This window comes from Bactrocera tryoni, chromosome 4 (genome assembly GCF_016617805.1).
Source record: "Bactrocera tryoni isolate S06 chromosome 4, CSIRO_BtryS06_freeze2, whole genome shotgun sequence".
Lineage (NCBI taxonomy): Eukaryota > Metazoa > Arthropoda > Insecta > Diptera > Tephritidae > Bactrocera > Bactrocera tryoni.
In genome coordinates, this window is record NC_052502.1 from 50,572,342 (window position 1) to 50,591,052 (window position 18,711).

The 18,711-nt window shown below is 31.7% G+C and overlaps 1 protein-coding gene across 2 annotated transcripts in view; it reads right to left on the minus strand.

The window, feature by feature from the left end:
* Positions 1–18,302, minus strand: part of LOC120775648 (trithorax group protein osa) — a 32,664-nt gene extending 14,362 nt beyond the window's left edge. For both annotated transcript variants that reach the window (XM_040105904.1, XM_040105903.1), the window contains exon 1: positions 18,021–18,302. In XM_040105904.1, the coding sequence (XP_039961838.1) occupies positions 18,021–18,023 (3 nt within the window). In that variant the 5' untranslated portion in view covers positions 18,024–18,302. The remainder of the gene's footprint in view (positions 1–18,020) is intronic.
* Between the last annotated feature and the right edge of the window lie 409 nt (positions 18,303–18,711).

The following is an 18,711-nucleotide window of genomic DNA, read 5'->3' on the forward strand; positions in this document are numbered from 1 at the left end:
AATTAGCTTCAATATGTATACGTGTGAATAATCACTAATGTTTACTAATGTTTTAAAATAAAAAAAATATATTTTTTACTTTAAATTTTAAGGTATTGGTTGTAAGTAACTATTTTTGAATTTTCATTGTTTTGAGAAGTTGTTTGTTTTTAACTTTACAATTTTGTATTATAAAGAAAAAAATAAAATATGAGTAATGAAAAGCAAAATAGTGTTGAAAATACACAAAAACTATTTATTCCAAACGTTGGCTTTAATGAAGTCTAAAAAATTATTTTAAAAAAAAATTAAACATTGGCCTTAATGAAATCTAAAAATTATTTAAAAAAAATATTTTTTTGTTTAAAATTAATTGAAAAATTTAACCTTCAAATGTTGCGAACCAAAAAAGCCACGAATTTTTAAATGATTTGGTAATGAAACCGGCAGAAAATCTTGTGATTTTCTGTATATCATTCTTGAAACTATGATTTTCTTGAAGCTTTGATATTAAATAATCGCTTTAATTCAAATCTATGATCGTGCAATCTGCACTAACTTTTCCTCCGTTATTTTCTATTTCATTTATTAAAATCATTATTTATATTTTTAAACTTACTCTTGTGAAAAAAAAATTCCTTTTTCTAAACTGTTTTTTTTAGTTGTTTAAATTTTTGTTTTATTGTAATTTTCAGAACAATTTAATTTCATTTATAGATAAGTATATAAGGAATACATCATGACCTAAGGTCTGTTTTGCCCTCTCCTAAGTCACAACGACTCACTTAGCCCCAGCCCATTGATGAATTCCAATATATGTACTGTTAGGTTCTACTGCGATTTGACTCCCATTTGAAAACATGAATCGAAAGGCATTTATTCTGCGCCTACAGACTGCTGTGCAGTCAATTAACAGGTGTTCTGGAATTTCAGACTCCAAGTCGCAGAACCGGCATTTCGCACAAGAAGCTAGGTCCATGTTATACAAGTACTTCTTGAGCTTACAATGGCCGGTATAGAAGGAAAAGTAGCCTGAGTTTTTCCCTTGGGTGGTTGATTACATATTTAAGCATTTTTAGGTTGGAAACACCCATTAGCAATTTTACATGGCACATACCTCGGATTTGTTGCCAAAGTTTCCTCCTACCTCCTCCTCTTGACTATCGCTTACTATAGCTGCCCACGGAATATTCGGTATTTGTGTAAAAATAAGATATTTTTTCTTCTAAAATTTGTTTTTGAATTCTATTAAAAAAATTCTTATAAATATTTTCAATCCTTTTTTTACCAGTATTTCAAAACTATTTTCTTTCTATCGTTTCATGTCTTCGTTTGCAATTTTCTGATGTTATGTGGGCTTTTGAAATTGACTTGAAAAGGTAAGTTTCAAATATTTTTTACCAAAATGATATATAGATAGACATATTGTTATAGATATATATATTGTCAAATTATTTTTTCACGAATATTAAGGAGTTGAGCTATACTATACTATAGTGTTCTCCGCTTATTTTAACAAACGTAATTATTATACGAAAAATATAAAATAAACTAATACCAGGTTTTCCAATATGGACTTTATGATTTTAAATGTCGTTGCGGCCATTTTTGAAATGACATGTGATCTGTAATTTTTTTCATTGCATTCAGAAATGCTTACAACTTTATTATGGAAAGATATACGAAAGAACAACGTTTACAAATTATTCAATTTTCTTATCAAAGTAATGGTTTTTCAATAGCAACTTTTCTTGCCCTTTTGCCATTTTATGGTCATAATAATCGTCCACCTTTGTTCGCTATTCATTGCAATGTTGTATGTTTCGAACGAACATTTGTTTTATGTGATTTTCAAGTGTCAATAAGATAAACAACCTCTCGAAGTACAAATGAAAATATTGCTGCCGTTCAGGCAAGTGCAATTTGTCCATTTCAAGACGTTCTCAAGAATTTGGACTGCCTCAAAACACAACCTGGCGGATTTTGAAAAAGGATTTGGGCTTGCATTCGTATAGAATTGTTCTCAATCAAGAACTGAATTTCGTGAATTTGTTGTATTTGCTTTGAAGCAACTTAAACCGATAGCGATTTTTTAAGGAAATCGTCTTCTCCGATGAGTCTTACTTTCATCTGAGTGGTGCGTTAAATAAACAAAATCTTCGATTTTGGTGCAAAGAAAGTCCAAAAATTATTTATGAGCAACCATTACATTCACCTCAATTGACAACTTGGTGTGGTTTTTGGTCTGATGGAATCTTTAGACATACTGCTTTCGAAATGAAGCTGGTGAGATCGACACTGTCAATGTCCGCAATTGGAAAAAATTGATCTTGACAATATCTGATTCCAACAAGATAGGGCTACGTGCAACAACTGAAATATCGCGACAAAAGTTTGGAGATTCGATTATTTCAAGAAATTGTGACATTGATTGGCCTTCAAGAAGTTGAAGAAGTGATTCAATGTATTAGACAACTTCTTGAGGGGTTATTTGAAGTCTTTCGTCTTTGGCAATAAACCAAACTCTCTTCAAGTTAAAGAAGTTAATATTGAACACCCGATGCATGACGGACGACTAGATTTAGTGGAAAAAGTACCAAAGTACAAGAAAATTGTGTTCACCGAATTCTTTCCTGCTAAAGATGTCATGCAGGCCATTTGAATGATGTTATATTCAGAATTTAGTTGTTTCGATTGTACTTCATATTAATTAAAAAATATTTGCATTTCTTTAACACATAGTGTGTTTTTTTAATCACTCTTATTGGAAAACCCTGTATAATGTTTGGGTTTCTCAAAAATCTGTTTCTTCCAAATTGTTTGATTTTCTTCATTTCCATTGACGTATGCATTCCTTTCTACTTAGATACATACATAGATAACTATTAAAATCTTCGCGCTATCCTATGCCATCAGCTTATTGTAATTTCGCTTTAAATGAACAGTGATCAACAAAATTTGAAAAAAAAAATTAAGCAAATTTTTCTTTTATTCTACGTCAAAAAGTTTTTTCCGTATCGCTTCTTTAATTCTCTTTAATTGCCTTAAAAGTTTGTGTTAATTATTTTTGGCAAAATTTTTTATCCTCTAACGTTTGCTGGTCCTTTCTCAACCCTCATCAAACCCTTATCAATCGCTTCAATTAATTAACGGTTTACAAACTGTCGCCAAGTGACTTTTCTGCATTTGCCGAACATATTTCATTTTATGAAAGTAATAAAAATAGAATTAAAAGATTGATTTAAACATGAAAATTCTTCGAAGACGTGGCAGGAAAAAGTCTGTTAATGTTAGCTGCCTATAATTGTAATGAAATTGAAGGCATAAAATAAAATTCTTGGAAGCATACATATAAGTGTGATTCAAAATATTGGTAAATATTATTTGCTGGTTAGCATGACAGCTAATGAAATAAAATAAAATTCATATTTATTATATTTTCTTATGAATTTATTCGCTTTTCCATAGATGTGTATTTTATATTTATTTTAATATATAAATATTTTTTTTCTGCGTTTATTTGACCTTTATAGCATGTATATTTTGAGTAAAAATTTCTTTCGTATTCTACCAACATACACATAGACTTTACGTACGTGTGAGCCAATTAAAGTCTTTGATTTGAATCTAAGCCACAAAAACCTAAATTTAGAACACTCTTCGGTTTACTTTCTTTCGTGTCAATGACTTGCAAATGAAATATATCAAACACATAATGGCCTTGTCTACAATCTTCAAATTTAATTGCTGAGAATTTAAAAGAAAGTTGCAATTTTGCGTGCGAAATTTAGTTTTCCAAAACAATTAGAAAGTGAATGGGCAGCCGTCAATATACAAAAGCGAGTTGCTAATTTTATTTCGAAAGATAAATTAGGAAATTTATTTACCTTGTGGCTCATATTTGATATAAAATTGAATAAATCTATACTAATTTAATTAATTAAAGTAATATTTTATTTTGAATATTTAAATTTTATTTCTAAAACTCCAGTTTCACTGTTATTAATTTTTAATATGAAATAATTTATTAGAACTATGCCTCGACAGATTTAGGTGGAAAGTGCAAATTACACAAATATAGAACAAACATATTTTGCAACTACAAAGAAATTCTGACACTGAAGTAAATTAGTGGTAAAAATTTTTTTATTAAATTAATTTAAATTTAAATGGCATTTTCTAAAATTTTGTATTTAATCAATCTTTCACCAACATATTCGGTATTCTAGTAATCGACTAACCGGATAGGACAGTATAGGATTTTTAATCTGTAGTAGAATACCCAGAGCTCTAGTATACTATACATACTAGGTTGTTTTTTTCTGTTTTTGAACTATAATTGTCTTCAATCCCGTCACGAAATTTCCTTGGAAATACCCTAAAAAAATTCCCTGAAAATTTTAGCCCTTAATATTAAAATTAAGAACTGGACCAAGGCATGTAAAAATTTTCATAAAAAATACACTACAATCGTGATTTTTTATCTACAGATAAGAGGTGTTTTATGGCATCGCTTTGACTTTAGAGGCCTATTTCTCAGAATTTTTCACTCTACAAAAGTGCCCAGTGCAACAAAGTCGTAACTCACACCGGCGAGGTAGTACGGGGCTCTAAACCTGATTTTTCCATAAGAATTCGCATTTTCGTTTATATAAATATCTCGTAAATGACAAGAGCTAAATGAGCTGAAATGATAAACTAATTATTTTTCACAATAGGCCAGTGCTTAAGCATTTGATACGGAGAAAGTGAAACAGATCAAAGTAGGATGCAAACCAGGTAGATGAAATAAAAAAAGACTTTGAATCTTTAAGTGGGGCCTTATTTTGAAACCTTATCATAAAAGTTTATATTTTTGACAACATTTGGCAACTGAGATTTCGACGAGGATTTTAAGAAAGCATTCATTTTGAGTTGAGAAATTTTGATTTACAAATAGAGCTTTTTCAGATATTAATTCAAAGTAAAGTGAAAATAATTAAAAAAAAAAAATTACAGTGTGTTTAGGACATTAAAATAAAGGTTTAACTCAAAGGGAATTTGTTTCAAAAATAACAATAAAAAACTAAAAAACAAAAAATATTTTATTTCTTCACTTAATTTTTGAGGTTATGAAAAAACGTGTTAACACAAAAATTTCTTTTTATTACCTACAACTTTGCCATATAACTTTTTCCCTACGACTTGCAGTTTCCGGAAATCAAGAAAATCCGTTTTACCTCCAAAAAATTTATCAAATCCATCCTCATTTTCTTCCCGGCCCCAGATTGCTTGGATTTTCTTTAAATTTTTGTTATCTTATTTTCCTTTTCCAAAGGCGGTTTGAGTATTAGCTAATATACAATACAAAGATGCTTAAACTCATTAAATTTGTTATCTCTTAATTTTCTAGTAGAAGTTTGAATTTTGAATTTGAATTTATGTAATTTTTCTTTAAGTATAAACAATTTACTTTAAATAAAATGAGTACTACTCAATTGAAAGCGCCTATACAACAAAAATAAAGATACAAAACGCAATATATTAACATATAAAGACATTACAAACTTCGATTTAATAAGAATACAAATTCAAATCAGACAGATATGTAAATTTAAACTTCACTGTGCCTCAGAGAAGTCAGAAGTTGCTCTTAACTGCTTCATATATAAAGTATATAGTGTGGGTGAAAATACCTACGTGACAGCCTCTTACATGCTTTACATATGCATCTCTATATGTAATTGTGTAAACTTTCAAACGTATTTATCTGCACACAACTTTGTATACTGAAAGTAAAAGTTACTCTTCGCCATGCGCATATTTTCTACAAACACACACACAGATGCACACACAAATATTCAGAAAAAAGTTATTTGCGCAAGCCAACAACACAGTGGCTTGCCTGCCATCAGGTCTGGGCTGCACGCTCCCACCACAAACGAGCATCTTCACTTCGAGTTATTGAATATAAATCTTAACTTATTTTCTTTGAGATTTTTTTCTCGCTGTAAACTCGGTATCGGTCTTTTGTGTATTTATTTCTTTTTCAATAGTTTTTCTGCGTTTTCTTTTGGCCGGTCGGCTGTTCACAAATATACATACATATATGCGTGTGTGTGTGTTTTCGAAACTTTTTCATGTGTTTATCTTTTCCTTTCCTCCGTTCTTCGCAGCACCTGCCGCTCATCAAATATTTCACTAATTGTTTTCCGGCGAAATACGCAGCATTTTTTTCTCACATTTAGCGTGTGACATAAGCTGTACTTATGTATTTCTCAAGTGTCCGTAGCGGAATCTTGAGCTTTCGGCTCCACTTGCATTTCAACGCTTTTCCCATTATCTTACGCTGTGCAGCCGTGTCAATATCATCTTTGGTGTCTTATGTAATATTATTGCTATTATTACATTGTTGTTGTTGTTATTATTGGCCGTTGTGTTGGTCAGTTCAAGCCATGGTCGGTAGTACCGCCACATTTTGTGGCTACCGAAACCGGTACAAGTAAGTGAAATGTCTTACTTACTGCATGTATGTACAACAATAAACACATAACAACAACAAAAACAACATATATGTAACAACAACAAACTCTTGACAGCATGGGACTGCATTATGTTTATTTTTATTTGCAGGCACTGTATGGCAGACAACAGTTGCCTAGGCATTTATGCATTGGCCATGCAATTTTCATGCATTTCACGTTCATGGTTCATGGACAAGCGTGTGAAGTGCGCGTGTGTATGTGTGAAAAGTAGGAAGTATTATATAGTTTAAGGCATTTACATTACAGGGCATGCAAAGTACTGTACCATTACTTTTGCCTAGAGGTGTAAATAAACTTTGTTTTTATGCTTACTTTTTGAATGTGCAGGATTAAGTGCTCATTGACACTTAAAGCTAATTATTATTTTTCGTGTATAACAAATTAATATTTACTACATAGTGTCAGAAGTAACGCTAAAACTCTTTCTAACCAACGAATTAATTTTCGATTAGTTTTTTATTTATTTACAAGCAATTCGCCGTCTTGTCATAAAACTTGTTTAAAAATGTTTAATTCGAAAAATAAAAGGATCACCAAAGCATCATTAGTTAATACACACTGTATGCTCGTTCTAAACTTCGAAAAAGTTAATGTCATTTTTTTTATTTTTTTTTAATTTTAAGAAATGTTTTTTGTTTTTTTTTTTATTTTTTTAAGAAAATTGACATTACAGTTCTATGATAACTTCGCTTTTGTTATAAAGCCTCCAATACTATAATCATTAATCAATACAGCCTGCTTCGTTAAATGCGTTTTCAGAGTACTATTTATCCATCGGAAGTTAACAGAGAACAACCTCTTAAGCAATCACATTCTCTCCTTCTAAAATTACGTCAACAGAACAGCTGTTATTTACTGATAACTGAAATGACTGTGATTATTCTGAATTGGGAAATATTCATGGTTGGAAATTTATTTGTTAGCATCAGTATTCATGAAATACTTTCAAAGGAGATATGTTTTTATACCCCAAACATTATATTAAGTTTGCGTCAAAGACCCTATAAAGTATATACACAAACGAACAGCGTGACAAGCTGTATCTGTCTGAGTATGTCTGTATATATAAGAATAAGTACCTCAGTTTTTGAGATATCGATCTGAAATTTTGCACAAGTTCTTATCTCACCAAAAAGCTGTCCATTTGTCGGAACCGCCGAAATCAGACCCTGGTAGCGTATAACTGCCATACAAACTTAGCAGTTGGAATCAAGTGCTTGGTAGGAAAACTATTTCAATTGACGAGCTATCTTCAAGAAATTCGGTACGGACTAAATGTTCAGTGATGTAATCCTCCGAAAAACAGATTAGGTCGCACTATAACATATAGCTACAATAGCATACAAACAACGTAGTTAATATTTTTTCTTATTTTAAGTAAATTAAGAAATATTTATGAAATTTTCTTTTTATATATAGTGATAAAATCCAAAAATTTATGATTTTGATAATTTATAACGAATTTATACTCGACTAATTGGACGAAAAATAATAAACTCTTAATTTTTCCTTATATCTACTTGATAGTCTTAATAATTTCATACTACTTTCTAATTATCTCTTCATCTTTGCTGATTTTAAATCGTTTTTGGAGCTTTAAAAAGCACTGATTTTGTATAAATATTTATGTTTTGATAAAATGTAAAGCTATCTGTAAATGACTGATGTCTTTCTTTTACAAAAATGCTTTCAGATAGTTAGATATTGTACATACATATGTACATCGTCACCTAAAATGCACAATAACGTAACAACACTTTTCATATGTTTACAGGCGAAGGAAAAACATTATAAAAGTGACTACTCCTGTTGAAACAAAATTTGAGTTTTGGTTATAAAGTGGTTATATATTGGTTATTATACACTCATATTAATACAAAATTTGTGTTTCCGTAATAAAATGGTTATATATTGGATACTATATCTGAAATCGATTCAATCTTTTTTTATTTGCATTTTAGGTGCCGAGATATAACTATATTCCTTGCCTTAGCTGCCGTAGTCGTGTTTGTCTTGCATTTTTTATAAAAGGTTCGTGAAAAGGCAGATAATTTTGGTATAAACTGCAAAGTACCTAGAACTTCAAACATGCATAGAATTAAGTTTTTTCCTTTCTATAACACATCCTTGAAAAGCTATGTCTTATATGTATATATGATATTTTTAAAGCGGTAGGGGTAGCCGAATTCCACTATAGATAATCGTTTATAACGGAAAGCTTAAAATCTCGTTTACTATAATAATTTGGAAGCAACAGAAAAGTCATACGTGGATATCAAACTTTTCTATAATTAAAGGCCATGTTTTGATGATTAAGAAGCACCAAAACTTAATAGTTCTTTATTTATTTTTTTGTTGGAATGTTTAATTCTAAAGCACATTTATGTAATACAAAAGACTTCATAGGAATGTTATTTATTTAGCAAAAAATTGCTAGAAAAACGTATTGAGTAACACCAAAAAAATCAGCCTTTCCACCAAAAAGAATAGAACAAAATAAAAGATTAAAAAGCATGCTCATCTAGTTGTATACATTTTGTTGCTGTATTCACCAAAAGATGCTTGAATAAGATCCAACACAAAGACGGCATACAAAAACTAGAGGCAAGTTATGTAAGCATACATACTACGAGTATATATGTATGTATATGTATATAGGTACTCGTAGATATGTTAAAATTGCTTAACATAATTAGAGCTGTTAATTAGGCATTTTGTGCGCTGAAAATGAGAATTGACATGAAAATAAGCAACAACGAAAATATGATTCAACTACGTATCCAAAGCTACAGCGTAAAAAGGCTTAAGGCTATGAAAAGGTCGACAGAGTGCCACAAGGAACTTCAAAATGAAACACAATGCGTAGGAAGTGAAGCTGAAAAGGCACACTTTGATATGTAAATTTTAGTTGGAAATGGATTTGAATAAAGTCAGCGCACTACTAACCTGTGGTAAAGCAATTCGGCAGATATAAATTATAGTACATACTTAGAATTAATATAGCTTTAGAGCTTTAAGGGTTACATTCACTTGTGCATTTAAAAAAATCGTTGTTTTTTTGCACATACGTTTATCGAACTTATGTATGTTTGAGAGTATTCTTCGAAAATTTGTTGCTTATACGACAAGTATTCTCGGAGATATGAACCTATTTGTAAGAGAATAATCATTTGGTGTAATTGGCCCTCAAAACTTTAAACCTTTTTTTCGGTGCGCTGTTTTCGGAGTCAGTGAGGAAAAGCTTTCCGGAGTAGCTACAAATAGATTTGAATATTTCACAGGACCTTCACTGATATATTTATTAGATATCGATGGAATACGATTTTTTGCAAATAATTTCGATTTTTAAGCCAATCTGCTGTACGCTTTTTCATAAAAATTTTTTGTTTTCTTAGGAAGCCTCCATTTGATCTAAATTAAGAATTTTGACAAGTCCTTCAATCATTACTTGCTTTCGTCTATAGTATTAATAATTTTATTGATATTTAGATTTGAGATAATTATAAGCAGAAACATCTTCCTCAGCGCCAGACATTTATTTCGGAGATTCTCCTTGAGACTGGCTTTGAAATCAAGGGTATTACATTTTTTTTAAATTATTTTAAATTATTCGCCGACTATTAGCGTACATTACGACCGATATCGCACCACTATAGCATACATATAGCCGTACACACTGAGCGATAGGATGCTAGTGCTTGTATGGGAAACTTTTTCATTTGATGAGATATCTTCACGAAATTTGGCATACACTATTTTTTTAAAATAATCATGTAAACTCTGAAGAAATTGATCAGTTCGAGATACTTAGCATAGGGCTGCCATAGAAACCGAGCGATAGGAAGCTAAGGCTTGTATGGAAAACTTTTTCATTTCAGGTGATATTTTCACCTAATCTGACATGGGTTACTGAACAAGACTAGGGTGCAATCTCCGAAGAAATTGTTCAGATCGGATCACTATAGCATATAGCTGCCATACAAACAGCTCAATCCATACAAGATTTGTAAAAGTTGAAACTTTCAGGCAACGTCAGCATACATTGAACGTTTCTTAGACTCTTGGTCACCATAAAAAAAATTCTTTCTAATTCGCAAATTAGTTCAATTACTTGTTTTTTAAATTCTCCTGTATTCCTTTTAAACTCCTTATGCATTTTCTTTCTGTACGTTAATCTCAAGCACACCGTCACTTTTCTCAGTGTTGTTTCGACTCTTTAACTTCTATCACCTATTTTGCTACTTCCATTTCCCGCATCGGCTTTGCCATTCGCTTGGTTCAATGAACTGCTGCTGGCGTACGTAAACATTTCGAGTGATTAAACAAATGCTGTACTTAAATAAAATAGCAATTTATTCAATTTTACGAGCATCTGTTTTTTCTATGCCTTACAGCAATGCTAATTTACCGCCACCGAAAGAAATAAATTTTCAAAGTCGCACACTAAGCATACTTTCAGGCATTCTGCCCTGCCAACAACACCACCTATCACCAGCGCCATTAACACGACACACCCGCGCAACTGGTCAACTGCATTTGCTGCTGCCATTTTGCAAACTCTTCCACATCCACATCCGCTAACTGTTTATTTACATTTGTCGCCTGCCAGTCGCACTTGGCTGTTGCTCTAAAAGTTGCTACCTTTCGCGTCTCGCGCCCGCTTGTATTTGCTTCGCTAATTGCAATCGCACAAATGCTCTTCGGCAAGCTGGCTTTCTTGGCCGGTTCTTCTGCCTGTCCGGTTGTGTGTGCTTGACTGTTTTTAAGCTGCCTGCAGTCATTAACTGCCAGCGTTACGTACGCGCGCGCGCAAAACAAACTGATAACTGTGAAAATTAATTTCAATTAAAAAGGTTTTGCAACACCGCCTCGCACTCTCCTCACTCACACACCTCTGCTGTCGCTTGCAGTCATTAATGCCGTCATTGGAACGGAACTGAGAACTTTGCGTTACTTTGCCAGCCAACTTTAGTGTGCTTAGTATGCTTAGCGCAATGGCCGGAAATGAAAGTCCTTTAACAGTAGCCTTAGTGAGTGGGTGTCTATCTGTGTGTTGTGCAAACTAAGATATTGACCGAATAATAAGGCTGTTCAGCTGTGCGGCTCATGACTGTATTGAGTGCTGGAGTGCAGTCTATTTTTCTTAGTGGTACATTTTCACTGTGCTCCTCGGCAGCTGCGGCAGCTCATCTGCCACTGCACTAGCGCTTTCGCCTATCTAGCGGTGTTTCCGCTTCCGTTCAAAAGAATGACAGCTGTAGAAACTGTATGACTGTAGTTTCAGCATCGCTATGCATTTGCAGTGGTACAGCGCATACCGTGATTCATACTTCGATATAATATATAATAATACTTTACTGCGTCCTGATTTGCTAGCATCAACTACTTACTGCCCTTCTCCATTTACTAGTCTGTTATTTTATTGCGCCCCTGTTTGTGTTCGGTAAGAGTTTGTCTGTTTCTGCGTTTGACCTTTAATTTCGTACGATTAATGCTTCTTTGCATTTTGAAAGTCTTCTTGCAGTTTCTTACTTGCTTGGATGGATAGAGTCATCGCAGTTGCGATTATTTGCTAGAGGCGAAAATCTTTTTAAAATAAAGCTGTCTTATTTATTGATGGCTGTTAGATCAAATAATGATATTTTTGAGTTCTATTGAAAAGAACAATTCTGAGAACAGTTGGCAAATATTTTTATTGAAAGTACTCTAGATGATTACGAGTGTGCTCTATATGACTACAATAATAAACGAGATAAGCAGGAATGCAAAAAAGAAATAGTGTCAACGTAGAAAATCCTCATAAGAAAATTTTGTTAGCTGAATGATATTCAGAATAATGCTGAATAATACCTGAAATCTGCTCTTTTATTATTTTGAGACGCTTTATAACTTACGTTGGATTCATAATATGTCATAACTGTTTCAAATTCCTGTAAGGAATAATTGTAAGGTCAAAGGAAATCTTTGTATATGTTTTTAGTATTTCTTATTGTGGTCATCGCCGCAGGTAGACCTGTCGATGGGCTGTTGATGATTTCAAGGTTTGACGTAATCTTATTTCAAATTCGAAAAATTCAATCTTTTTAAGCGAAGGAACAAAGGATCCAACAATAAGTTATTTCTGAAAGTCGTTGTTGTAGGGTTGTATAATACAAAATGATATGTCTTCGAAAGGTAACATGATGATAATTTTCAAGCCTTCATTATACAAGGTTTAATTTAATGATTACTTTTGGGGTTAAGAATACATATGTCTAAAAATTTGATTTTGTCGATTGTAATATCATATCACTGTATTCATTTAAAGAATCATCTATGTTTTTAATAAGAAGATAAAATTGAATACGAACAGATAAGTAATTACAAAAAATGCTGTGTAGAGCTGACGATCATTTTGATGTTGAGTGCTCTCGTGTGAGGATTTTATTGCTGTGGTACGAATGTGTGATGTTCTCGTGTGTGGGTTCTGTTAGTGTGGTGTATTGAAGTCTGACAGTGTTGTGCCTTTGTGTAGAGGTGCGTTGATGTGGTGGTTTATCTCATTTAGCCAAATATGATAATGATAATTTTTCGAAATTTCATGCAATGTAAAAAAATATATTAAAGAAATTTTGTACATTGTAGTAATGTACTAAAGTATTACAAAATACTACTTGAAATTTTTCTGTGTTGAATTTTTAGAGCCTTCTGTGACATTTAGTAGTCATTTTGGAACCTTTTTCAAACCCGTTCGCCTGGTATTAAACTAAACTGTTTAATAACTGTCGGTTATTTAAGAAGCGAGTTTATGTCGATTCCGCCATATTCATTTGTCTGTACATACACGAACTAGTCCCTTAATTGTTGAGTTATTGATCTGAAAATTTGCATACGTACTTTTTCTCTTCATTCGTCGAAACAGCCGAAATCGGACTAATATAGCTGGCCTACATACTGAATGATTGGTGAAGTCTTTGTATAGGAAAATTTTTTCTACGATTCACCGAAGTTTTGCGTGACATATTGTGCAAGACAACATTACAAGCTGCAAAGAAATTGTTCAGATCGAGTAGAACGAGCCACCATAGATGCCTTGTAGACCGTTCTACATCAAGTTCTTGTAAAGAATCTTTACTATTTTTGAAATGCCAAAAAATGTCAAGCTTGATACGACTCACGCGTGATCTGTAAAAAAAGGCTATTGAAAAAAGTACCTCTACTTGGATCACCCGTTATATTAATAGTTTCCGTTCAAGCGAAATTAAGGTTTCTTCTTGTTTTACTTAAAAGTATTAGCAGGTATAGAGCAGCAGAGAAAGTAAAGCAGGCACGCAAAACATAAATATTAAAAAAAAAAAAAATTATTTCAAATTATTAACTAATTGTATACAAATATTCTCAAAAAAAGTTATTAGAAAAAATATTATGTTTAAATATTACAATATTATATTATTTATCACTAAAATCCACTGTATTGAAATAAAAGTAGCGTTTGGCACGAATTACTGACTTTAAGATTTCTCTACAAAACCATAAAAGTCATACTTTATGAGGGAACAGTAAAAAAATATAGCACAAATTTTACTTACAAGCAATTCAAAATAAAATATTTTAACTGAAATACTCTTTATTCCGTGTTCCAATTAAACTGGTACAGCATGGCGTATAAGTAACCAAAAATAAATACTCCCGTAAGCAAACAAAATTGTAGCAACAAAGCTGCTTTTGAACAACGATTACATTTCAAATCAATTAAAATACACACCTCTAAAACAACACTGAAAACCAAACAAATATTCTGCATTCATACATCAAAAATCCCGCAACAATTGCAATGCCCTGCACGCAACTAACACAATTCATGCTTGTTCCACTCGTTTCTATTTCGCTTAATGCCACGCTTCCAGCAAAATTTTTGCCCAACAAAATACCGAAACTCAAAACAATGAAAAAGCTAAAAAATAAAGCAGAAAATTGAAATGCAAAGAACAATAACTCGTCAAAAAAATATATATACTCGCAAACACAGCTTCGCATTCCTTTTGCACCGCAAGCTTGGGAAAACAATCCGCGTTTGCGGACTTAATAGAGCAGAGTGCGGTGCAAAACAAATCAACATGGCGATTTACATGCGTCGCTGTGTGTGCGCGCATATAGAGAGATGTGCGAAAAAATTAAAATTCCCCACTAAATTTAGCAAATGCAGCGCGTGCAAGCCGCAAATGCAACAAAAAATTAAAGTGAAAAAAAAACAAATAAATCTAAAAATTGTTTTCCCGTTATTTCGACTGAAATTCGAATACTTGAAATTCCTTGTTCCGGGTGCGTGCATAACTAAATGCACATATACGCATGCACATACAAGCACACTTGCCTGTCCACTGCCTTCGAATCGCCACTACACAAATTTACAAATTTTATCTGCTGCGAGCAGCACCCAGTCAGAGCTGCATAAGTTTGGCCTGCACAAAAATTTTACTAGTTCGGCGTCCTGCTGCTCGTGTTTCACAGTAATGCTTTAACACTTTTGCATTTTTGTGGCTTCTATTGCGAGCTTATCCCAAAATTGTGGTGTTTTTCTGTTCCTTTTTGTGCAGGGTTTTTCTATGGTTCCCTATTAAATTTGGCATACTTCAATTTGGTAACATTCCTTTGCACTTGCTGCGTTTTTGTTGGCGATTTTTTAGTTTCGAAGCAATGTTCTAGTGTTCGGCTTGTTATGTGTGTAAAAAAAAGCTTCTACTTGAGTGTTTTGTAGGGAGAAATGTGCTTTGCCCTCACAATTCACTGTTTTGATGCAGTGATGGAGCTAATGGAGATGGATGAAGTTAACTACAAAACGTTTTTTTTTAGAAAATTTCATTTCTGAAATAAGTTTGAGTATAAATTTTGTATAAGGTTTTGCTGAATTTTGCAATTATTAAATATTGTTTGTGAAAAAACGATAAAATATAAATAGTTAGACGTTCCATTTAGTATCATGAAGTTATAAATTATAACAAACCTAGAATATAGTTGAGAATTGTAATTTCCTAAACTCATTGTTGTATGTAACATAACAACAGTTTTTTTAAACAAGTTTAAAAATGAATGGTTTTATGATTTTACCATGCGTTGTGACACGTTGTGAGTCCCTTAAGTACTCTTTGAATACCGTTATAATTGCTGATAGAGAAGAAAGTAAGCTACAAGATGTTGACTAATATTTCAAAGAACCTTCGTAAAAAATTCAGTATAAAACTATATTTTCGCTTTAAGGGGCTTCTAAAAATCGATTTTTTTGTTTCTTAAATCTCTGTAAAAATTATTTAAGAATATGTGCCCGAAGTTTTAGTTGGCAATTCTAAATATTGTTGAAGCTAGAAGGGAAATTGTGACCGAGCGTCTAGCAAAAAACGATAACTTTGACGCGCGATTTCTCGGTTTTTCATTTTTACGATTTTTCTTAATTGGCGGGCAGGATAGAACAAAACCTAAACGTCTTATGGAATTGAGGTTTATTATCTTTGGCATTAAATTATCTTCTATTTAAACTAAAAAAGGCTAAGAAAAGTCAAGTTTGGACATATTTTTAGACAACATAAAGTAAATTTTTTTAGTCAAAATTAATGTATTTTCAATTTTTTTAAATTTTGCAAATTTTTTTTTTAAAATTCTTAGTTTAACCAGAAGATAAATTATCAAAAAATAAGATACTTTTTGAATTTTTTGTTTCCGATTTAAATTGTGACCTGCATCCAGCCCGCCGTTCGACAAATGCACATGCGAGAATATCAAAGATTTTACATGCACAAAATTTGTGAATGATTTTTAAATATATAGCTGTAAACCCTAGATATCTTGCTTTAATCAATTAACTGTTTTACTCAAAAAAAAATCGATTTTTTAAACCTCTAAAGCAGGCTCCCCCCTTAAGCTCTTATTTTTGACACCGTAAGCAACTAATAACTTAATTCAAAACTAGTATTTTCGAAATCAGAAGCTTGATCTATTTTTTTTTTGTCGTAGTGAAATTGAGCTTTCGTTTACTTATAAAGTGAATATTTTATTCTCATTCTTAAAGCTTGGTGAAAAACTTTTAAAATTTTTAGATTATTTATATATAAAACAACATAAATTTCTAAGAAACTTTGAGCATATCACTTTTTAACAGTTTGTCAAAATTTTAGTATGAATATGAAAAGTTTAAATTTTTATTATTATTTTATTTTATTTATTTCTTAATGTTTATTTGTTTTATTGTATTTTTATCATTTAATTTTTTACATTTTTTATTTTTTTATTTTATTTAATTATTTTTAATTTTCCTACATCATTTTTAATTTTATATTATCTTAGTGTATTTTATTTTTATTTAGGTTTAATTTATTTTTATTTTGTTCATTTTAATTTTCTTAATTTAATTATTTAATTTTTTTATTTAATTTTTTTTTTCAAAGTATACATTTTTAGTTTAATAGTTATATTATTTTTCTGCTTTATTGGCATAGACACCAGCCCGCCAGTCATTATATTAGTTTTTATTTCATTTTACTTTTTACATTTTATATTATTTTAATTTTTTAAATTTAAATTTAATTTTGTTGCTGTTTGATTAGTTATATATTTTTAAATTTAGTTCAGTATATTTTTTTATTTTTTATTTTAGTTTATTTAATTTTTTATTTTCATATTAGTTTGTTTTTTTTTATTTTTATTTAATTTAAATTTTTGAATTTATATTATATTGTTTTAATTTTTTTTAGTTAAATATTTATTTTTTTTGTTTTATTGATTATAACCTATTTTAGTTTAGTTCAGCGTATTTAATTTAATTGAATTTAATTTTTATTTTAATATATTATTTTTATTTTATTTTTTCACTTTTTATTATTTTATTTTATTTCACCTCATTTGATTTTTCTGAGATTTGTTTGTTTTAGGTCAATCGCCTCTATGACTAAAAAATTACACATTTTTCGATGCCTACAAATTTACTAATTAATTAATTTATTAAATTTCAAATTAAAGTTGAACATTTCAGACGAAGTATAATTTTTTAAATTTATTTTCTTCATATATTGAATTTTTCCTCCCGCCTATAATGCAGTTTTTAATTTCCCTCTTCACCTCCTTGCAGCGCCTAAATATCACTAACACAAAAATGCCAGGCATTTGTGTATAAGAAAAAAATGTTAATTCTTCCACATTTCTCTTGTCGACACAAAATCCAAACGATGGCACATAACCACATACACAATGCAAATATGGCGTTTACTCTCAAACATGCACAAGCGCAAGAGGTGCACCATAACTTGATTGACGCGAGCATATCCCTTCAAGGATTTCCACTTCTAACAAGTATATTTGCCATTTCGTACAATTTGACAAGCAGAAATGTTTGCGCTTCCTGCTTTGTTGAGATTTTCGTGATTTTTTAAATTTTTATTTATTTAATTTTTTTTTAGCGGTAACTTTTTTATTTGTCTAAATATTATATATGCATGCATGTCCTTAGGATGAAGGAAGTATAATAAACTTGTATGTTTTTGAGCCTACCATTTGTGGTGAATTTAGCACGTGTAGAATTTGCGATGTAATCCTCAGTTGTGTTATCTTTGGTTTCGCTGTAGCGGTTGTATCCTTTTCAATGTTACGTATGTATGAAAGGACTAACAACTTCCGTCTAAAGCTAGATTACGGTGCGGAACGCGAGCGAGTGGCAAACTAGTCAACAGGAGTTAACAGAGTGGCACACGTTGACAGCGGCGTCAACGGCAACAACAAAAACGATAACGGAAACGGATACGCGCAACACGAACGGAGCTCAATCACTTGTGCTTCCTGTGATGTTAGGCTTGAAATATTTTCGTTTGATTTGAGAAATTAATTTCAGTTCACCAAAACTTGGCACAGTTTTCGAATTTATTATAATTTTCTGTTTATTTCGTTTTTATATTGTAATTGCTTCCAGGAAGCGCGCGTCACCAGCGACCTACTGCGCGAACTATACGATTTTTGTCGTCGTTCAGCTCGTTGTGTGAGCGTGTTTCAGGCGCCTACGACCGTCGCTTTTCACTTTCAAATTAAAAATGTTGCCGAGGCGATGATATCAGTTACTAATATAAGCCAGAGAAGCCAAGCGAGTTGCCTGTAAAACCGAAAAGTGCCAAAGTCAACAGCAGCGGGTCGCGACTGGTAAAGACGCAGCAAAGGCTACAACAACGGCAGAGACGATCAAAGCTGCAGA